The sequence below is a fragment of the Hyperolius riggenbachi genome, chromosome 10 (genome assembly GCF_040937935.1).
Source record: "Hyperolius riggenbachi isolate aHypRig1 chromosome 10, aHypRig1.pri, whole genome shotgun sequence".
NCBI lineage: Eukaryota > Metazoa > Chordata > Amphibia > Anura > Hyperoliidae > Hyperolius > Hyperolius riggenbachi.
The window spans coordinates 226,897,231-226,920,814 of NC_090655.1; the positions used below are offsets into that span (position 1 = coordinate 226,897,231).

General features: G+C 49.5%; 1 protein-coding gene across 3 annotated transcripts in view; it reads left to right on the forward strand.

The window, feature by feature from the left end:
* Positions 1-19,839: 19,839 nt before the first annotated feature.
* Positions 19,840-23,584, forward strand: part of LOC137534644 (zinc finger protein 665-like) — a 28,252-nt gene continuing 24,507 nt past the window's right edge. For 2 of the 3 annotated variants that reach the window (XM_068256247.1, XM_068256249.1), the window contains exons 1-4: positions 19,840-19,876; positions 22,391-22,505; positions 22,637-22,804; positions 22,895-22,970. In XM_068256247.1, coding sequence (XP_068112348.1) covers positions 22,428-22,505; positions 22,637-22,804; positions 22,895-22,970 — 322 coding nt within the window. In that variant the 5' untranslated portion in view covers positions 19,840-19,876; positions 22,391-22,427. Of the gene's footprint in view, positions 19,877-19,908; positions 20,085-22,390; positions 22,506-22,636; positions 22,805-22,894; positions 22,971-23,584 lie in introns of those variants that run through there. The other variant, XM_068256248.1, reaches the window with a different exon arrangement.

The following is a 23,584-nucleotide window of genomic DNA, read 5'->3' on the forward strand; positions in this document are numbered from 1 at the left end:
AGTGTCATTTTCCGCTAACTTGTGAAAAAAAATAAAATCTTCTATGAACTCACCATGCCTTTCAGTGAATACTTTGGGACGTCTTCTTTCCAAAATGGGGTCATTTGGGGAGTATTTATACTATCGTGGAATTTTAGCACCACCACAGGTGGTCAGAAAAGTCAGAGATGCTTCAAAATGGGAAAATTCACTTTTTGCACCATAGTTTGTAAACGCTATAACTTTTACCCAAACCAATAAATATACACTTATTGGATTTTTTTTTAATCAGACATGTAGCACAATAAATTTGGACAAACATTTATATAGAAATGTTACTTTATTTAAAAAATGTCAGCGCAGAAAGTAAAAAAAAAATCATTTTTTTGACAAAATTCATGTCTTCTTTGATGAATATAATAAAAACTAAAAATCACACCAGTAATCAAATAGCACCAAAAGAAAGCTGTATCAGGGACAAGAAAAGGAGGTAAAATTCATTTAGGTGGAATGTTGTATGACCGAGCAATAAACCGTTAAAGCTGCAGTGGTCTAAAGGGAAAAAAAAGTGTCTGGTCCTTTAGAGGTTTTAAGACTGCAGTCCTTAAAGGGACACTGTAGAGGGGTCAGGGGAAAATGAGTTGAACTTACCCGGGGCTTCTAATGTTCCCCCGCAGACATTCTGTGCCCGCACAGCCACTCACCGATGCTCCGGCCCCGCCTCTGGTTCATTTCTGGAATTTCAGGCTTTAAAGTCTGAAAACCACTGCGCCCGCGTTGCCGTGTCCTCGATCCCGCTGATGTCACCAGGAGCGTACTGCGCAGGCCCAGTATGGTCTGTGCCTGTGCAGTACACTCCTGGTGACATCAGCGGGATCGAGGACATGGCAATGCAGGCGCAGTGGTTTTCAGACTTCATAGTCTGAAATTCCAGAAATGAACCGGAGCATCGGTGAGTGGCTGTGCGGGCACAGGATGTCTGCGGGGGACCGTTAGAAGCCCTGGGTAAGTTCAACTCATTTTCCCCTGACCCCCCTACAGTATCCCTTTAAAGAACAAGCGACACCCATGCTAACCTAGAAATAAAAACCACATATATAAGTAGATAAATACTACTACTACTTACATAACAGATGTATTGTGCTATCCACGTAATGATTCCTGTGAATTTTACAAAGGAAAAGCAGAAAATCCTTTTCTAGGCAGTGGCCATCTTGCCAAGCTAATGCTGACATCATATCCTCCCTGACTCCTTTCCCCCCCCTCCCTTCTCTTGCTCATTGTGTATTCATTAGCTGCCCTCCTCTGAGTCTTTTTTTTTTAATTAACACATCCAATCACTGAGTCACCTCAGCCTTGCTTGTTAACACAAGTGATCAGCTAAGCAGGGAAATAAATGGAATAGGAGGAATATATTATAGATAAAAAGAACTCCCAGCATTCAAAAGAACTCCCAGCATACAACTTTTTGGCACTAGTGCCAGTGCTCCTATAGTATGTAATAACTCCAAACCATAACAGCAGAAAAAAGTTTGGAATGCAGGATTAGCATCTTTATCACTTAATACACTCAGACCAGTTGCTGTTGAAATTTGATTTTTATGGTGACAATACCGCTTTAAGTGGTTAAAGGGCAACTGAAATGAGAGGTATATGGAGGCTGCCATATTTATTTCCTCTTAAACAATACCAGTTGCCTGGCAGCACTGCTGGTCTATTTGGCTGCAGCAGTGTCTGAATCACACCAGAAACAAGCATGCAGCTAGTCTTGTCAGATCTGAAACACCTGATCTGCTGCATGCTTGTTCAGGGGCTATGGCTAAATGTATTAGAGGCAGAGGGTCAGCAGGGCTGCCAGGCAACTGGTATTGCTTAAAAGGAAATAAATATGGCAGCCTCCATATCCTTCTTTCTTCAGTTGTCCTTTAAAGTAAACCTTAGGTCAATTTTTTATATATAAACAAACTTACATCAGTGTTCTAGAGACTCTCACCATATTACTCCTTTCTTCATTTCATCCCTCCTTCTTGCTATTAAATGCTCGTACTTGCTACCGTATGGCTGTGAGCTTCCTGGACATGCACAGATCTGATTTTTTTTCAGAACTGTGCATGCCCAAAATGCCTTTGGCCAAGGCTGCTGTGCACAGTCATGCAGGAGCAGGATACACTGGGTGCTCAGAGTGAACTGTGCATGTGCCAGGCCCCCGCTGGTCCCAGACGCTGGCAGGGGCATACAGCGGCAAGACAGCTGGGAGACCAGACTTATTCATTCGCCTGGAGGGGTCGAAAGACAAGTATCTAGAACACTGAGGTAAGTAAAGAACTTTTTTTCATCTTGGGTAGACACTAGAGTTGGGCTGAACCTCCGATTTTAGGTTCGCGAACTTTCGCGGAACGTTCAGTTCGCGTTAAAGTTCGCGAACCGCAATAGACTTCAATGGGGATGCGAACTTTGAAAAAAAAAATTATGCTGGCCACAAAAGTGATGGAAAAGATGTTTCAAGGGGTCTAACACCTGGAGGGGGGCATGGCGGAGTGGGATACACGCCAAAAGTCCCCGGGAAAAATCTGGATTTGACGCAAAGCAGCGTTTTAAGGGCAGAAATCACATTGAATGCTAAATGACAGACCTAAAGTGCTTTCAAACATCTTGCATGTGTATACATCAATCAGGTAGTGTAATTAAGGTACTGCTTCACACTGACACACCAAACTCACCGTGTAACGCACCGCAAACAGCTGTTTGTGTAGTGACGGCCGTGCTGGACTGGTGCGCACCATGGCGAGAGTGCAGGTTTTGGTGGCTTTACAGCCCATATGGTCGCCTGGCTGATGTAGCTGAATGACAGAACAGTGACTGTCCAGCTGATCAAATTTGGTCTGACCACAATGAAGCAACGACCTTATTATCTTTTGTGTGCCCCCCGAGACACTCATCTAGGCGCCGGTCATTGCTTCATTGTGATACGCAAGCCCCTTCACCACGGCAAGGTAATGATCACGAAGGGGAATGGGCGCATGTACATGCCTTTTCTTTTGTTGTTGCAGCTGCCCGCAGTGCAGCCAGAAAAATTAGGCAGTCATGTACACGCACCAGAAAAATTATTACAGCGGCCGCTGCTAGCATCGGCCTAAAAAATTCAGCAATCCGCCTGGAGTCCCGGACCCTGTTGGTGGTGGCGGAGAAGGTAGTCAAGCGGCCTGCAGGCAGACATGCTGTGTGGAGGGACTGGGAGTGACTTAGTCTTCTTGGGGCAGGCCAGGCAGCCAGTCACACGGTGTGCAGGAAGAGATGCTGTGTGTGCGGGGACTGACTTAGTCTTGGGGCGAGCAGCAGCCCTCCGGGATCCATGCCTCATTCATTTTGATAAAGGTGAGGTACTTAACACTTTTGTGACTTAGGCGACTTCTCTTCTCAGTGACAATGCCTCCAGCTGCGCTGAAGGTCCTTTCTGACAGGACGCTTGCGGCAGGGCAGGAGAGAAGTTGGATGGCAAATTGGGACAGCTCTGGCCACAGGTCAAGCCTGCGCACCCAGTAGTTCAAGGGTTCCTCATCGCTGTTCACAGCAGTGTCTACATCCACACTTAAGGCCAGGTAGTCGGCTACCTGCCGTTCCAGGCGTTGGTGGAGGGTGGATCCGGAAGGGCTATGGCGAGGCGTTGGACTAAAGAACGTCCGCATGTCCGACATCACCATGAGATCGCTGGAGCGTCCTGTCTTTGACTGCGTGGACACGGGAGGAGGATTAGTGGCAGTGGTACCTTGCTGGCGTTGTGCTGTCACATCACCCTTAAAGGCATTGTAAAGCATAGTTGACAGCTGGTTCTGCATGTGCTGCATCCTTTCCACCTTCAGGTGAGTTGGTAACAGGTCCGCCACTTTGTGCCTGTACCGAGGGTCTAGTAGTGTGGCCACCCAGTACAGCTCATTCCCCTTGAGGTTTTTTATACGGGGGTCCCTCAACAGGCAGGACAGCATAAAAGACGACATCTGCACAAAGTCGGATCCAGTACCCTCCATCTCCTCTTGCTCTTCCTCAGTGACGTCACGTAAGTCAACCTCCTCCCCCCAGCCGCGAACAATACCACGGGAAGGTTGAGCAGCACAAGCCCCCTGCGACGCCTGCTGCGGGTGTTCTCCTGCCGCCGTCCCCTCCTCCTCCTCCTCCTCCCCCAAAGAAACACCTTGCTCATCATCCTCTGAGTCTGACTCATCTTCTGCACACGACTTCTCTTCTTCCTCCTCCTCCCCCCTCTGTGCTGCCGCAGGTGTTGAGGAAACAGCTGGGTCTGATGAAAATTGGTCCCATGCCTGTTCCTGCCGTAACGGTTCCTGGTCACGCTCATTCGCAGCTTCATCCGCCACTCTACGCACAGCACGCTCCAAGAAGTAAGCGTAGGGAATTAAGTCGCTGATGGTGCCCTCACTGCGGCTCACCAGGTTGGTCACCTCCTCAAACGGCCGCATGAGGCTGCATGCATTTTTCATCAGTGTCCAGTTGTCGGGCCAGAACATCCCCATCTTCCCAGACTGTTTCATTCTACTGTAGTTGTAGAGGTACTGGGTGACGGCTTTCTTCTGTTCTAGCAGGCGGGAGAACATGAGCAGGGTCGAATTCCAGCGAGTCGGGCTATCGCAAATGAGGCGTCTCACCGGCATGTTGTTTTTCCGCTGAATTTCCGCAAAGCGTGCCATGGCTGTGTAAGACCGCCCTCAAATGCCCACAGAACTTCCTGGCCTGCTTCAGGACATCCGCTAAGCCAGGGTACTTTGCCACAAATCTTTGAACAACTAGATTCATGACATGTGCCATGCAGGGTATGTGTGTCAGCTTCCCCATATGCAAAGCGGCAAGCAGATTGCTGCCGTTGTCGCACACCACGTTGCCTATCTCCAGGTGGTGCGGGGTCAGCCACTCATCCACCTGTTTCTTAAGAGCAGCCAGGAGAGCTGCTCCAGTGTGACTCTCCGCTTTGAGACAAGACATGTCTAAGATGGCGTGACACCGTCGTACCTGGCATGCAGCATAGGCCCTGCGGAGCTGGGGCTGTGTAGCTGGAGAGGAGAACTGCCACTCAGCCAAGGAGGAGGAGGACAGCGAAGAGCATGTAGCAGGAGGAGAGGAGGTGGCAGGAGGCCTGCCTGCAAGCCGTGGAGGTGTCACAATTTGGTCCGCTGCGCCCTGCTTGCCATCGTTCACCACCAGGTTGACCCAATGGGATGTGTACGTAATGTAGCGGCCCTGCCCGTGCTTGGCAGACCAGGCATCCGTGGTCAGGTGTACCCTTGACCCAACGCTCTTCGCAAGAGATGACACCACTTGCCTCTCAACTTCACGGTGCAGTTGGGGTATGGCCTTTCTCGAAAAATAAGTGCGGCCTGGCATCTTCCACTGCAGTGTTCCGATGGCCACAAATTTACGGAAGGCCTCAGAGTCCACCAGCCGGTATGGTAACAGCTGGCGAGCTAACAGTTCCACCACGCCAGCTGTCAGACGCCGGGCAAGGGGGTGACTGGCCGAAATTTGCTTCTTCCGCTCAAACATTTCCTTCACGGACACCTGACTGCTGCTGTGGGCAGAGGAGCAGGAAGCGCTCAAGGGCAGAGGCGGAGTGGAGGAGGGTGCCTGTGAAGGTGGAAGGGAGAAAGCGGCAGAAACAGATGATGCACCTGAAGGAGTAAGAGGAGAAGAAGGGTGACTTTTCTTTTGTGTGCTGCTGCTGCTTTTGCTCAGGTGGCCATCCCATTGCTGTTTGTGCCTTTTCTCCAGGTGCCTTCGTAAGGCACTTGTCCCTACGTGAGTGTTGGCCTTTCCACGGCTCAATTTTTGTTGGCAGAGCGAACAGATGGCTTTGGTCCGATCTGAGGCACACACATTAAAAAATTTCCACACCGCTGAGCCACCCTGGGATTAGTGTTGGGCGAACATCTAGATGTTCGGGTTCGGGCCGAACAGGCCGAACATGGCCGCGATGTTCGGGTGTTCGACCCGAACTCCGAACATAATGGAAGTCAATGGGGACCCGAACTTTTGTGGTTTGTAAAGCCTCCTTACATGCTACATACCCCAAATTTACAGGGTATGTGCACCTTGGGAGTGGGTACAAGAGGAAAAAAAATTTAGCAAAAAGAGCTTATAGTTTTTGAGAAAATCGATTTTAAAGTTTCAAAGGGAAAACTGTCTTTTAAATGCGGGAAATGTCTGTTTTCTTTGCACAGGTAACATGCTTTTTGTCGGCATGCAGTCATAAATGTAATACATATAAGAGGTTCCAGGAACCAAGGGACCGGTAATGCTAACCCAGCAGCAGCACACGTGATGGAACAGGAGGAGGGTGGCGCAGGAGGAGAAGGCCACGCTTTGAGACACAACAACCCAGGCCTTGCATGAGGACAAGAAGCGTGCGGATAGCATGCTTTGTACCACCATGCAGTCATAAATGTAATAAAGATAAGTGGTTCAATAAACAGGGACCACGCGGCAACGCTAACCCAGCAGCAGCACACGTGATGGAACAGGAGGAGGCGCAGGAGGAGAAGGCCACGCTTTGTGAGACACAACAACCCAGGCCTTGCATGAGGACAAAAAGCGTGCGGATAGCATGCTTTGTACCGCCATGTAGTCATAAATGTAATAAAGATAAGAGGTTCAATAAACAGGGACCACGCGGCAACGCTAACCCAGCAGCAGCAGCAGCAGCAGCACACGTGATGGAACAGGAGGAGGCGCAGGAGGAGAAGGCCACGCTTTGTGAGACACAACAACCCAGGCCTTGCATGAGGACAAAAAGCGTGCGGATAGCATGCTTTGTACCGCCATGTAGTCATAAATGTAATAAAGATAAGAGGTTCCATAAACAGGGACCGGCAACGGTAACCCAGCAGCAGCAGCAGCAGCAGCAGCACACGTGATGGAACAGGAGGAGGCGCAGGAGGAGAAGGCCACGCTTTGTGAGACACAACAACCCAGGCCTTGCATGAGGACAAAAAGCGTGCGGATAGCATGCTTTGTACCGCCATGTAGTCATAAATGTAATAAAGATAAGAGGTTCCATAAACAGGGACCGGCAACGGTAACCCAGCAGCAGCAGCAGCAGCAGCAGCACACGTGATGGAACAGGAGGAGGCGCAGGAGGAGAAGGCCACGCTTTGTGAGACACAACAACCCAGGCCTTGCATGAGGACAAAAAGCGTGCGGATATAGCAGCAATGCTTTTTGCCGCCATGCAGTCATAAATGTAATACAGATGAGAGGTTCAATAAACAGGGACCGGAAACGCTAAACCATCCCAGATGTTCATCGGTCATGTTACTTGGTTGGGGTCCAGGAGTGTTGCGTAGTCGTTTCCAATCCAGGATTGATTCATTTTAATTTGAGTCAGACGGTCTGCATTTTCTGTGGAGAGGCGGATACGCCGATCTGTGATGATGCCTCCGGCAGCACTGAAACAGCGTTCCGACATAACGCTGGCTGCCGGGCAAGCCAGCACCTCTATTGCGTACATTGCCAGTTCGTGCCAGGTGTCTAGCTTCATGCCCGGTTTCAGGTCCAGCGGTGCCAGCCACAAATCCGTCTGTTCCTTTATTCCCCTCCAAATTTCCTCCCCTGTGTGCTGCTTATCCCCAAGGCAGATCAGCTTCAGCAACGCTTGCTGACGCATGCCAACAGCTGTGCTGCACTGCTTCCACGATCCTACTGCTGCTGGTGCTGGGTTAGCATTTCCGGATGAGGTACAGCTTTGAGATGCGTTGGAGGAGAAGGAGTCAGAGAGGTAGGTGCTGCTGTTGTTATCCAGCTGTTTGCGGCGTGGGCAACACCCGCGCCGTAGCAGGTGAGGAATCGCTGCCAGGCTCCACAAGGTTCACCCAGTGCGCGGTAAGGGAGATGTATCGACCCTGGCCGAACGCACTCGTCCAGGTGTCAGTGGTGAGGTGAACCTTGCAGGCAACGGCATTCTTCAAGCTTCGGGTTATTTAGCTGACCACGTGCTCATGCAACTCAGGCACTGCAGAGCGCGCAAAGTGGTAGCGGCTGGGAACCACGTAACGTGGGATGGCCACTGACATCATGCCCTTGAAGCTGTTTGTCTCCACCACTCGATATGGCAGCATTTCGCAGGCCAGAAGCTTGGCTATGCTGGCTGGCTGTTACTGCCACGGCCCGGGGGTCATTTGCTGGCAATTTCCTCTTGTGCTCAAACATCTCAGAGACAGACAACTCAACCGTAGCGCTGCACACCGAAGGGCTGTTGGTTGTTGTGTTTGATGAACACTGGGAGACCTCAAGAGCACTAGTCCGGAAAGTGACAGTGTCAGCATCGTCTGATGTTTGTGAATGTTGTGAACCACGCAATGGCTGGGCTACTGCTGCTGCTGAGGCGGGTCTGGTGGTGAGTCTGGTGAACCCAAGGGAGGCAGTGTTGCTGGTGGTACCCTGTCCTGCCGCGTTTGCCCACAGAGTGGGATGTTTGGATAGAATGTGGCGGCTCATGCTGGTGGTGGAGAGGTTGTTAATACTTTTCCCCCTGCTCAGGCGGGTCTTGCACACCTTGCAAATCGCCATGGTAACATCCTCAGTGCAGTCTTCAAAGAAAGCCCAGACTTTAACTGGCTGAGGACTCGGACCTCGTGCGTGATGTGCTGGTGCTGCTTAACCCACTGCTGGACGCTTGAGAGGTCATCCAAGTAATTATCTGGTCCTGTTCTTTTGGATCTGTGAGGGTTGTTGTCCTGGACAACATGGGCAGTATTGAGTGGGTTTTCTTGGGTGCTCCCCTGTGGCCTGTACGTGAACCGTCAGGGGAAACACCTCTTCCCTTGCCCCTCCCTCTTTCACCGGATTTCTTCCTCATTTCACTTATCCTTAAAGTACACGCTGACTGGCAGCAGTACAGTGGCAGTACAGAAATGCTATACAGTGGTGGGTGAGCGGTGTACCACTATTGTCAGCAGTGACACAGAGCACAATGCTATACAGTGGCGGGTGAGCGGTGTACTACTGTTCCCAGCAGACACAGAGTGGAAGTAAACACAATGCTATATAGTGTGGCTGAGCCGTGTACACAGAGTGGCATTAAACACAATGCTATATAGTCTGCTATATAGTCACCCCGAACAGGGTGATGTTCTGCAGAACCCAAACAGTGGCAAACACTGTTCGCCCAACACTACTGGGAGGGAACGCAGATTTTAGTACCTAAACACACGATACAACATGTTTTCCGGGGTCGGACTCTGAGGCACATACAGATGGTCCCGATCATCATCCTCATCATACAACTCTTCTCCTGAGTCTGACCCACCCACCACCTCTGCCACCCCAACATCCCCAGACACAGACCCCTCATCGTCCTCAACATTAACTTGGGATGCTGGCCTGAGCCAGACCTCCTCCTCCACATCAGGCCCCATCATCTCCTCAATGGCAGCCCTCATTAATCGCTCTGGCGACGGACTGATGGACACAACGTTCTCCTCCGGGGAGGGCTGCTGCTGACCACTGGCTGCTGGGGTGGATGTTATAGCTTGCGTGGGGCGTTGGCTGTTGCTGTTGTTGGGAGTGCTGCTCACAGCGGAGGTCTCTGGGGAACTCATGTTGAGCTCATATAGTGGTTGACGGTGAGTGGAGTATTACTGATCCCAGCAATATACACACTGACTGGCAGAGTACGCAATGCTATATAGTGTGGCTGAGCGGTGTACACAGAGTGGCAGTAAACACAATGCTATATAGTCTGGCTGAGCGAGCGGTGTACTACTGTTCCCAGCAGAATCAGAGTGGCAGTAAACAATGGTATATAGTCTGGCTGAGCGGTGTACACAGAGTGTCAGTAAACAATGGTATATAGTCTGGCTGAGCGAGCGGTGTACTACTGTTCCCAGCAGAATCAGAGTGGCAGTAAACAATGGTATATAGTCTGGCTGAGCGAGCGGTGTACTACTGTTCCCAGCAGAATCAGAGTGGCAGTAAACAATGGTATATAGTCTGGCTGAGCGGTGTACACAGAGTGTCAGTAAACAATGGTATATAGTCTGGCTGAGCGAGCGGTGTACTACTGTTCCCAGCAGAATCAGAGTGGCAGTAAACAATGGTATATAGTCTGGCTGAGCGGTGTACACAGAGTGTCAGTAAACAATGGTATATAGTCTGGCTGAGCGGTGTACACACAATGCTATATAGTCTGCTATATAGTGTCAGTAAACAATGGTATATAGTCTGGCTGAGCGAGCGGTGTACTACTGTTCCCAGCAGAATCAGAGTGGCAGTAAACAATGGTATATAGTCTGGCTGAGCGGTGTACACAGAGTTTCAGTAAACAATGGTATATAGTCTGGCTGAGCGGTGTACACAGAGTGTCAGTAAACAATGGTATATAGTCTGGCTGAGCGGTGTACACAGAGTGGCAGTAAACACAATGCTATATAGTCTGGCTGAGCGAGCGGTGTACTACTGTTCCCAGCAGAATCAGAGTGGCAGTAAACAATGGTATATAGTCTGGCTGAGCGGTGTACACAGAGTGTCAGTAAACAATGGTATATAGTCTGGCTGAGCGGTGTACACAGAGTGTCAGTAAACAATGGTATATAGTCTGGCTGAGCGGTGTACACAGAGTGGCAGTAAACACAATGCTATATACTCTGGCTGAGCGAGCGGTGTACTACTGTTCCCAGCAGACACAGAACAGTAAACAGAATGCTATATAGTGTGGCTGAGCGAGCGGTGTACCACTATTCCCAGCAGACACAGAACAGTAAACAGAATGCTATATAGTGTGGCTGAGCGAGCGGTGTACCACTATTCCCAGCAGACACAGAACAGTAAACAGAATGCTATATAGTGTGGCTGAGCGAGCGGTGTACCACTATTCCAAACAGACACAGAACAGTGAACAGAATGCTATATAGTGTGGCTGAGCGAGCGGTGTACCACTATTCCCAGCAGACACAGAGTGGCAGTAAACAGAATGCTATATAGTGTGGCTGAGCGAGGTACACAGAGTGGCAGTAAACAGAATGCTATATAGTGTGGCTGAGCAAGCGGTGTACTACTATTCCCAGCAGACACAGAGTGGCAGTAAACAGAATGCTATATAGTGTGGCTGAGCGAGGTACACAGAGTGGCAGTAAACAGAATGCTATATAGTGTGGCTGAGCAAGCGGTGTACTACTGTTCCCAGCAGTGACACAATGACAGGGGGGACCCTGGCTAGCGTGGCTGGAGCGCGAACTACCCTGCCTGCCTACCCAAAGCTAAACCCACAGACAAATGGCGGAGATATGACGTGGTTCGGGTATTTATTTACCCGAACCACGTGACCGTTCGGCCAATCAGAGCGCGTTCGGGTCCGAACCACGTGACCCGTTCGGCCAATCACAGCGCTAGCCGAACGTTCGGGGAACGTTCGGCCATGCGCTCTTAGTTCGGCCATGTGGCCGAACGGTTTGGCCGAGCACCGTCAGGTGTTCGGCCGAACTCGAACATCACCCGAACAGGGTGATGTTCTGCAGAACCCGAACAGTGGCGAACACTGTTCGCCCAACACTACCTGGGATGTGGGCACTATGGGGACCTCAGCAGCTGATGCTGAAGGGCAAGTTGGCTGGCTGTACATAGGTGGCGATACATGGTGCCGGACACTGCCACCAGCTGTTTCTGGCGAAGAGCTGCCCCAGCTTCTTTCAGCAACTTCTCTCCTCCTACTACTCTCTGACTCCCCCTCTGAACTGTCCCCCTCTTCATCTCCTCTATTAGGAACATACAGAGGATCCCTATCATCGTCATCATCGTAATCATCCTGCCCAGCTTCGCTTGCCTCAGACAAATCCAAACATGCACCATCAGTAAGTCCTTCATCCTCCTTACACGTTACATCCATAGTGTTGCCGCGTAACTCAGACATATGAGCTGGTGAAAATTCATCTGGCTGTAACAACAATGGCTGTGCATCAGTGATTTCAACACTAAATAATTCTTGCAAAGTGTCAAATGCAGCGGAAGTGGTGCTAGTAGTAGCGCTGGTGGCTGAGCAAGATGAGGTGTTCTGTGTCGCTAAATACTCAACCACGTCCTGACAATCTTGGGAGGTGATGGGACGTGCCTTCTTCCGAGCACTGTACTGTGGGCCAGGTCCACACGAAATTACATTTACACGACCTCGTGCAGACCTGCCGGGTGGCCTTCCTCTGGCTCTGGCACTACCTCTTCCTCTACCTGTTTTGTCCATATCGGGTATGCACGGAGTAGTATATCACACTGCGTGCACTCACGTAAGTAGGTGGGTTCACTTAACTGCACAGGTATGCGCACTGATGCGGTGGGTTCACTGAACAGAACAGGTATACAGTGGCGGGTTCACAGAACAGGTATGCAGTGGCAGGTTCACTGAACAGAACAGGTATGCAGTGGCGGGTTCACTGAACAGTACAGGTATACAGTGGCGGGTTCACTGAACACAACAGGTATGCAGTGGCGGGTTCACTGAACAGAACAGGTATACAGTAGCGGGTCCACTGAACAGAACAGGTATGCAGTGGCGGGTTCACTGAACAGTACAGGTATACAGTGGCGGGTTCACAGAACAGGTATGCAGTGGCAGGTTCACTGAACAGAACAGGTATGCAATGGCGGGTTCACTGAACACAACAGGTATGCAGTGGCGGGTTCACTGAACAGAACCGGTATACAGTAGTGGGTCCACTGAACAGAACAGGTATACAGTGGCGGGTTTACTGAACAGAACAGGTATACAGTGGCGGGTTCACTGAACAGAACAGGTATACAGTAGCGGGTCCACTGAACAGTACAGGTATACAGTGGCGGGTTCACAGAACAGGTATGCAGTGGCAGGTTCACTGAACAGAACAGGTATGCAGTGGCGGGTTCACTGAACAGTACAGGTATACAGTGGCGGGTTCACTGAACACAACAGGTATGCAGTGGCGGGTTCACTGAACAGAACAGGTATACAGTAGCGGGTCTACTGAACAGAACAGGTATACAGTGGCGGGTTCACTGAACAGAACAGGTATACAGTAGCGGGTCCACTGAACAGAACAGGTATACAGTGGCGGGTTCACTGAACACAACAGGTATGCAGTGGCGGGTTCACTGAACAGAACAGGTATACAGTGGCGGGTTCACTGAACACAACAGGTATGCAGTGGCGGATTCACTGAACAGGTATACAGTGGCGGGTTCACTGAACAGAACAGGTATACAGTGGCAGGTTCACTGAACAGAACAGGTATGCAGTGGCGGGTTCACTGAACAGTACAGGTATACAGTGGCGGGTTCACTGAACACAACAGGTATGCAGTGGCGGGTTCACTGAACAGAACAGGTATACAGTGGCGGGTTCACTGAACACAACAGGTATGCAGTGGCGGGTTCACTGAACAGGTATACAGTGGCGGGTTCACTGAACAGAACAGGTATACAGTGGCAGGTTCACTGAACAGAACAGGTATGCAGTGGCGGGTTCACTGAACAGAACAGGTATACAGTGTCGGGCTCACTGAACAGAACAGGTATACAGTAGCGGGTCCACTGAACAGAACAGGTATGCAGTGGCGGGTTCACTGAACTGTACAGGTATACAGTGGCAGGTTCACAGAACAGGTATGCAGTGGCAGGTTTACTGAACAGAACAGGTATGCAGTGGCGGGTTCACTGAACAGGTATACAGTGGCGGGTTCACAGAACAGAACAGGTATACAGTGGCGGGTCCACTGAACAGAACAGGTATGCAGTGGCGGGTTCACAGAACAGGTATGCAGTGGCAGGTTCACTGAACACAACAGGTATGCAGTGGCGGGTTCACCGAACAGGTATACAGTGGCGGGTCCACTGAACAGAACAGGTATGCAGTGGCAGGTTCACTGAACACAACAGGTATGCAGTGGTGGGTTCACAGAACAGGTATGCAGTGGTGGGTTCACAGAACAGGTATGCAGTGGCAGGTTCACTGAACAGGTATGCAGTGGTGGGTTCACTGAACAGGTATGCAGTGGCGGGTTCACTGAACAGGTATGCAGTGGCAGGTTCACTGAACAGAACAGGTATGCAGTGGCGGGTTCACTGAACAGGTATACAGTGGCGGGTTCACTGAACAGAACAGGTATACAGTGGCGGGTCCACTGAACAGAACAGGTATGCAGTGGCGGGTTCACAGAACAGGTATGCAGTGGCAGGTTCACTGAACACAACAGGTATGCAGTGGCGGGTTCACCGAACAGGTATACAGTGGCGGGTCCACTGAACAGAACAGGTATGCAGTGGCAGGTTCACTGAACACAACAGGTATGCAGTGGTGGGTTCACTGAACAGGTATGCAGTGGTGGGTTCACAGAACAGGTATGCAGTGGTGGGTTCACAGAACAGGTATGCAGTGGCAGGTTCACTGAACAGGTATGCAGTGGTGGGTTCACTGAACAGGTATGCAGTGGTGGGTTCACTGAACAGGTATGCAGTGGTGGGTTCACAGTACAGGTATGCAGTGGTGGGTTCACTGAACAGGTATGCAGTGGTGGGTTCACTGAACAGGTATGCAGTGGTGGGTTCACAGAACAGGTATGCAGTGGTGGGTTCACAGAACAGGTATGCAGTGGCAGGTTCACTGAACAGGTATGCAGTGGTGGGTTCACTGAACAGGTATGCAGTGGTGGGTTCACTGAACAGGTATGCAGTGGTGGGTTCACAGTACAGGTATGCAGTGGTGGGTTCACAGAACACGTATGCATTGGTGGGTTCACTGAACAGGTATGCAGTGGTGAGTTCACAGTACAGGTATGCAGTGGTGGGTTCACAGAACAGGTATGCAGCCAGGAACAAGCTAAGCCTAACTAATCTTTCCCTATGAGAGACAGTCTGCAGCAGCTCGCCCTACTCTCACTAATGCAGGCACACGAGTGACCGTAATGGCCGCCACTGCCTGCCTTATATAATGGGGGTGGGGCTCCAGGGGCTAGTGTAGCCTAATTGGCTACACTGGGCCTGCTGACTGTGATGTAGAGGGTCAAAGTTGACCCTCCATGTGCATTATGGGGCGAACCGAACTTCCGCAAAGGTTCGCCTGCGGGACGCGAACGCGAACCACGGAAGTTCGCACGGAACCGTTCGCAGGCGAACCGTTCGGCCCAACTCTAGTAGACACCTGAACTGAGAGGGATATGGAGGCTGCCATTTGTATTCCCTTGTAAACAATGCTAGTTGCCTGGCTGTCCTGCTAATCATCTACCTCTAATAATTAATTGTTTAATATTGCTGTCAGTTCAGGAGTACTTAAGGTCCCTCTTAGGCTATCCATCCCATGCAAGGTTTCCATCAGGCCATTTTCATGCCCCAGGCAAAGCCACAATCTTATTAATGGGAAAATTGTAGTACACATTAATTAGTTTTGCAGGCACCAATAACAAACTGATAGATTATATACAGAAATTATGTTTACTCTCAAAATAAGTCTATAAAGGATTTGTACGTTAATATGAGACCGCGTATACTTCACTGGCCCCTTATAAGCAACAAACCTAAGGGCCTATTCACACTGAACGCTGAAACACTTCCCTTAAAGCGGACCTGAACTCAGAAGTCCTCTCTGCTCTAAAAGATACACAACAGCATAATAACCTTTAAACATAAAAACATTTTTCTTACAGCTGATACAAATCTTAAAATAAATCTGCATTGTTTCTACTTCCTGATTCATGGAGGCAGACATATTGTTAAGCCCCATACGCACGCTCAACAGCGGTTATTTTAATGCAGTGCTGCATAAAAGACCATTGTTCAGCATGTGTATGGGGCTTTAACATCCAGGACTTTCAAATGGGCTTATCTGCAATCTCTTCTAATGGGCAGTCATGTGACACAGGGGAGAAATCAGATTACCTCTTGTGATTATACACACATGAGGGGGAATTAGACAGGCTAAACTCTCTAAATACATACAGGGTGCAATTCTCTTCGTTTTCCTTCTGTCCTGTGCAAGAGTTCAGGGCCCATTTAAAGAAACCAGAGTTGACTTAAACTAAAAGCAGGGCCGGATTTGTACTCTTTACCACCCAAGGCCACTGTCACCAGCCGCCCCCCTTCAGTATAGGTAACGAGATGACCCCCCCTCCTTCCCTCTAGTATAGGTAAACAGATAACCCCCCCCCCCTCCTTCCCTCTAGTATAGGTAACCAGATGACCCCCTCCCCCCAGTATAGACAGATGACCCCTCCCCTGTTTCCCTCCAGTATAGGTAGCCTAGGGAACCCCCCCCCCCAGTATAGGTAGCCAGATGACCCCTCCCCCTTTCCCTCCAGTATAGATAGCCAGATGACTCCCTTAATCTCTCCCCCACCCCCTCTTTCAGTATAGTTAGCCAGCTTGCCTTCACACCGCAGCAGCCATCAGTGTCACTCATTTTTCTGCTCGTCGGCTAGCAGCAGAGTACTAGCAGCAGAGTACCACAGTCAAGTGCTAGCCTGATCTCCTTGCATTGCAGCATTTGCAAGCTTGCAAATGCTGCATCAGTTTAGCCTGCTGCTTCGGTGCCCCTGCTCCTGTGGTGCCCTAAGCCATGGCCTAGGTAGCCTTGGCATAAATCCGGCCCTGACTAAAAGTGTTATACATACCGGGGGCTTTCTCAAGCCCCATCCGCACAGATCGCTCCCACACCACCATACTCAGTCTTCTCCTGCTCCGGGAACCGGGTCCCGTCACCTCTGCCAGTCTGAGGCAAGAGAAGTGCGCCTTCTACGAATCTCTCCGGCAGCCACCGGAGATAAACATAGAGGGCGCACTTCTCTTGCGCAGACTGGCCAGGACTGGATGAAGTTATGGGACTTGGTATCAGAGCAGGAGAAGACTGAGAATGGCAGCATGGGACCGAGCCATGTGGATGGGGCTGGAGGAAGCCCCAAGTATGTATATGTTACGGCCAGAACCCGAAGTTTGGCCAGAACTAGAAGTGGCCGGCCACTTCGGGTTCTGGCCGGCCAATGCGCGAACTGGCCGCTGCGCTGCGGCCAATGTGAGAAATGAAACAATTCCTGTAAGGTTAATGTGATGTTGTGGCCGCAGCGCAGCAGGGCAAAATGTATCACACATCTTTACTTTATTCAATGGCATTAAGCCGCCCGGCTTTTTCCTCTGCCTCTCTCTCCTCCCCCCGCCTCTCTCTCTCCTTCTCTTTATGGGCACAGCCGGGCGGGGACACGCGTGTCCCTCCGGAGTCGTTCGTCGCGGCAGGGGAATCCTGCCGTTCTTGCAGAGCGGGTGCTGGCAGAAGCAATGTCTGCAGCCTCCCCGCTCTGCTCTCCTGCCGCGAGGAACGACTCTCCTGGACACGCGTGTCCCCGCCCAGCTGTGCCCATAAGAGAAGGGGAGAGAGAGGCGGGGGGGGGAGGAGAGAGAGGCAGAGGAAAAAGCCGGGCGGCTTAATGCCATTGAATAAAGTAAAGATGTGATACATTTGCCCGCTGCGCTGCGGTCACAACATCACATTAACCTTACAGGAATTGTTTCATTTCTCACATTGGCCGCAGCGCAGCGGCCAGTTCGCGCATTGGCCGGCCAGAACCCGAAGTGGCCGGCCACTTCTAGTTCTGGCCAAACTTCGGGTTCTGGCCGTAACATATACATCGTTTAGTTTAAGTCAGCTCTGGTACACTTTAAGGCTCGTGCACACGCTTGTGTAAAGTTGGCTAAGGTGAGCGATAACGACTGCATCAGCCGATAACCCCAACCGGCAAGCAGTCCCCCCGGCAAATCAACTCACCAAGCCGATGGCCAACTTCATTGAAGGGGGAAGAAGGGGGTACCCGCGAGCAGCAGAGGAGTCAAGAAGGACATGGTAAAAATTGTATGGTGTGTACCTAGCATAAGGCTAGGTACACATGCTAGATTAAACTAAGCCAAGGTGGCTACTCAGGAACGTCTGGGATGACAATCTAGCATGTGTACAGGTGTACCCCAATGTCCCCTAAAACATCCAATATGCCGCTCTCTTCAGCCCACCCACTAGAAGCCACTCCATCGTCAATCCGGCCATTGTCTCTCATTCATCTGCATGAGAACAGATTCCATTGCTAGTCTTTAAGCTGGCCACTAACGGTCCAATTTCTAGCGAAAAATCGTTCCAGCGATCAGAAATTCTGATCGGATTGGTTGTAAATAATCTCCATTGGTGGACACAATCGATTATGAACGAGTGAAAAAAATGTCGCCCGAACGAAAATTTGGATTTTCTTGGTGGTCGTCATAGATAGGAAGCAATGATTGGTTAGTTGATGGTGTAGTGAATGATTTTTCGTCCAATCAAAATTTCTGATCGCTCTAACGATTTTTCGCTAGAAATTGGACCGTTAGTGGCCACCTTTAGACAATGCGTCTGTACTAGCTCTGAACTGTCACCTGAGGGATCTAGTCCTGGTCTATGTGGGTGGTAGTAATTCTGAACATGTAAGGGGCATCCCTTAACACACACACCACCTCCAATCAGTGGTAAAGGGAAGGCATGAATAGAGTGAGTGCTACGCCCCCTCCCAGAAGTGACCGTGGTAAGCAGGGTTAGTGTGATGTGGTGGTGCCTCATCTTTAGGAGACCTAGATGGAAACTTCAATGTGACATCATCACTAGAACTTCAGTAGGGTCCACACAGTGGCGTAACTACAAATCATGGGACCCACCATCAAAACTTTGATGTGGCCCCCATTGTTCACATCCTTTCCCTTGTCTATCCTTGGTGGCCCTCACAGCCTGGAGGCCATTCTTGCTAGGGTCAGAAAACAAGTGTGCTCATCATAATCTTCACACCTCTAAGCAGCGTAGTGACAAAAACACCTGATCTGAAGGATGGACCCCTTTTATTGGTGGAAAAGGTTAGTAGTTGGAGGCCCCCCTGACAGCTCTGGGACCCCCTGTGGTTGCACTAGGGGCTGCTCCCCAGTAGATACACCTCTGGACCCACATGTGTATAACTGAGGCACTTTGGGAGATGGAAGCTACTCTGTGTTAGTTTAGGGGGCTGGAGTCGATGAGCTTCACTGGGGGAAGAGAGCAGGCCGGGATTTACCTCACAGGAGCCTATAGGCACAAATGTCCTGGTACCTTACACTTCTAAGAAACATAAAAAACCCCACCTAACTGTGCTGCAAGTGTTCTGGCTGTCCCAACTGTCATTTCTCTCTTACTTCCCTTGCCCATCATAGGTAGCTACAGGTGGCCCTTAGTATGGGGTAGCTAGAAGAACCTCAGTATTAAGTAGCTAGTGGTGCCTCAAAATGAAGAGAGATCTCGTCAGTGGGATGCTGAGAGCAGGGTGAGGAACCTGTCATTTACACTCTCATCAGGACTCTAGTCTGCATAGGGAAGGAAGGAGAGAGGCGCTCTGGGAGGGGATGGGCCGCCTTTCCATCATCAGGCGCCTGTAGGCACGTGCCTAGGGTGCCTTATGGCCCTTTTAACCTACAAAAAGTTTAGAAGATTTCAGGGAGGCATATTAAGAAAGCTACACTATTACTGATGGATGAACATTTAATTGGCTGTTATTTTAGGAGTGGACCTTTTAATGGGCTACTTAACGAGAGGCACAGAAGGATCTGCATATTATATCAGAATTAGGGAGTTTATGAGCACGTGGTCTTTCAAATGGGGGGTTAAAAATGTACTAATAATTTATAGCACATTTATTAATCTTGTTCAAAGCCGCAAGAACAAGAAGAGATATTTTCATTGAACAAAAAAGGTGGCAAATAGGTTTGTAGGGGAACTAGAAAAGTGTAATGATGACTGCAGTTCCACTATTCTCCACAAGATGGCGATGTCAGTTATACCACGTGGAACGCACGGATGGGAAGCCATAGAGTGGGAGGAAATTATAGAGGAGACATTGCTGGATTTTTCAGTGTAATAATAATAATAATCCGAACATTTGTATAGCGCTTTTCTCCTTTCGGACTCAAAGCGCTCAAGAGCTGCAGCCACTGGGACACGCTCAGGAGGCCACCCTGCAGTGTTAGGGAGTCTTGCCTTGAACTCCTTACTGAATAGGTACTTGACCTAGCCAGGATTCGAACCAGTACACTAGCCCTTAACCAGTACACTATCCAGCCAGGTAAAACGATTTTAATTTACATCATTCATTCATCTTTATGCTACACAGATGTGTATGTATTTCATATGTATTTCATATTTCCATTCCAAGGTGCGGTACTATTCAATTCAAATCATCATTTGCACCAGAGGAGCTTACACTCTTTTCTTAATCGCAGACACACACTATTATTATTACACATTTATATAATATAACGCTGGTATATTTCACAGTACTGTGGGTAGATCACTGATCCAGTCTCATCAATTTCTGCACCACATGAGCTTACACTCTAATGCCCCATCAAAGTCACACATTATTATTATACATTTATAAAGCTTAGACATATACCACATTACTGTATAGAGATCACTGATCCTTTCCCATAAGTCTCTGCGCCACAGGAGCTTACACTCCAATATCCTCACCACAGTCACACATTTATTATTATTATACAGCTCAGACATATACCACATTGCTGTACAGAGATCACTGATACGTTCACATCAGTCTACACCACAGGTGCGAGCTTACACTCTAATATCCTCACCACAGTCACATATTATTATTGTATACTTATATAGCTTAGACATATGCCACATTGCTGTACAGAGATCACTGATCCATTCATTTCAGTCTGTACCACAGGAGCTTACACTCTTATGTTTTCACCACAGTTATGTATTACTATTTTATATTTATATAGCTTAGAGATACACCACATTGCTGTACAGAGGTCACTGATCCATTCTTATCAGTCTCTGAACCACAGGAGCCTACACTCCAATGTCCTCACCACAGTCACACACTGTTAATTATATTTATTTGTAGAGTTCAACAACAAAACATTTGTTAAAGGACATCCGAGGTGAAAATAAACTGGCGAGATAAACTGTATCTATCCTCCTTCTCCTAAAAATTACTTTTATTTTATATTTAAATCTAGTTTGTAAGTTTTTACTGTTTCATTGTCTCTACTCAGTGACACCTTCACTGAGGTATACCAGAGCTGAAATCTATGAACTATTGACCCTTTTTATCTCTTTCCTCCTCTCAGAAGCCATTTGCTGGCAGGTAAGTATTTTATGGCTGTAGTTACTTATCATTGAGGGTTATGCTATAGTCCGACCCATACAGAAACTGTCACTTGCATACCTGATGTTTAACTTTTTCGAGCAGAGAAAGAAAAAAAGGAACACAGCATAGTCATTTTTGTGCTTGACACTGTACATACACATGTCTATCTCATTATGTCACATGTCATCTCGCTTGTCCTTTAACCACCCTGGCGTTCTGATTAAATCGCCAGGGTGGCTGCGGGAGGGTTTTTTTTAAATAAAAAAAAAAATATTTCATGCAGCCAACTGAAAGTTGGCTGCATGAAAGCCCACTAGAGGGCGCTCCGGAGGCGATCTTCTGATCGCCTCCGGCGGCCAGAAGTAACACGGAAGGCCGCAATAAGCGGCCTTCCGTGTTTCGCTTACCTCGTCGCCATGGCGACGAGCGGAGTGACGTCATGGACGTCAGCCGACGTCCTGACGTCTGCCGCCTCCGATCCAGCCCTTAGCGCTGGCCGGAACTGTTTGTTCCGGCTACGCTGGGCTCGGGCGGCTGGGGGGACCCTCTTTCGCCGCTGCTCGTGGCGGATCGCCGCGCTGCAGCGGCGATCAGGCAGCACACGCGGCTGGCAAAGTGCCGGCTGCGTGTGCTGCTTTTTATTTCATTAAAGTCGGCCCAGCAGGGCCTGAGCGGCAGCCTCTGGCGGTGTTGGACGAGCTGAGCTCGTCCAGACCGCTCAGCAGGTTAAGCACGTTTCTTCCCTAGGCCCTAAAGCGCATAAGATTGTTTTAGATCAGTGCATAGTTGTGTACATAGTTGACTAAACAGGTGGTTTCTCAGTTTTGATTTAAACTCCTCCAGGCTTGGTACTGTCCCGATTGGGTCTGGCAAGGCACTCCTAAAAGCAGGGGCAGCATGACAGAAGACTCTGGCTCCAAAGGTTTTGAGTTGAGATGGTCAAGTTATTAGATCCTGTGCTCAGACTAATACCACATTTCTGTGCAGAGATCTGTGATCCTTTCCCATCAGTCTCTGCACCAGAGGAGCTTACACTCTAATGTCCCTATACCATTTTATATTATATAACCTGACATATTCTGCAGACCGGTACATGTATTACTTATACATCCCCATCCTCACCACAGTCACACACTATTATTATCCACTTCTATAAATATAACGTTTTTTCTTTTTCCTGGCATGTTTATCTGTCCCCATCCTAAAATAGTCTTTCAGCCTAATACATTTTATTTGTCATCCTTTTGCAGAGTAAGGCGTCTTGAGGAGATCACATGACCACTCGGGATGGAGGAGGAGCCAAGTCACATGACTGAGAGGATACTAAACCTCACCTTGGAGATCATCTACCTGCTGACTGGAAAGGTGAGGAGGATTCTGGGAAGGTCACGTGACACAACTCTTGATTGTATTACTAAAACACAGACCATACTGGGTTGTTGAGGAGGATTCTGGTAATGTGGAGAGGTGATTGTTGTTACTTTGTTATTTCACAGGATTATGAAGTAGTGAACAAGGTATCTGGTCAATTATTTACCACCAGCAGTGGTCTCCGTGGTCCATCGCCGATAAAAGGGTCTCCATCTAACCTCCTGACAGCTGAGAGAAAAAGCAAGAAGATCCTGAAAGTCATTGATAAGATGATTGAGCTGCTGATGGGAGAGGTGAGCGGTGCTGAAAGTAGCAGCAAGGGATGTGGCTATATGGTGAATGTATCACTGTGTCAGTATATCACTGCCTGTTTGTCCATGCAGGAGTGGCAGTATTTTGAAGAACACAAAGATCTTTACAAAGAAGACATGATGGAGCAGCCACCCCTCACATCACCTGGTAAAATGAGACTTTAATTTCTCAAAATGGAGAGAGCATTATGGAGGGTCCACCTAGATACCCCTCTCCCCCCCCCCCCCAATCATCTGATAATCACATAAGGATATGCGAGTTAAAAAACAACTTGTGACCGCTATGCACACCAAGCGGTCGTGCTGCATAGCGTGCCTTCCTCATTTATGTGCACTGCTTACATAGCAATGCGCTCTCCTGGCGATACAATTATATCGCCCAAGAGGTGGCGCAGCACTATTTTTTAATTTTTTTTATTTTTTAAATCATGTAGCGAGCCCAGGGCTCGCTACATGATAGCCGCAGCGCAGCGGCATCCCCCCACCCACTCCGATCGCCTTCGGCGATCAGAGTAAGCAGGAAATCCCGTTCAGAACGGGATTTCCTGCTGGGCTTCCCTGGTCGCCATGGCGACGGGGCGGGATGACGTCACCGACGTCATGGACGTCGTGACGTCATAGGGAGTTCCGATCCACCCCTCAGCGCTGCCTGGCACTGATTGGCCAGGCTGCGCAAGGGGTTGGGGAGGGGGGGGGCTGCGCGGAACGGCGGGTAGCGGCGGATCGGCGGCGAGCGGCGGCGATCGGAAGTTACACGCAGCT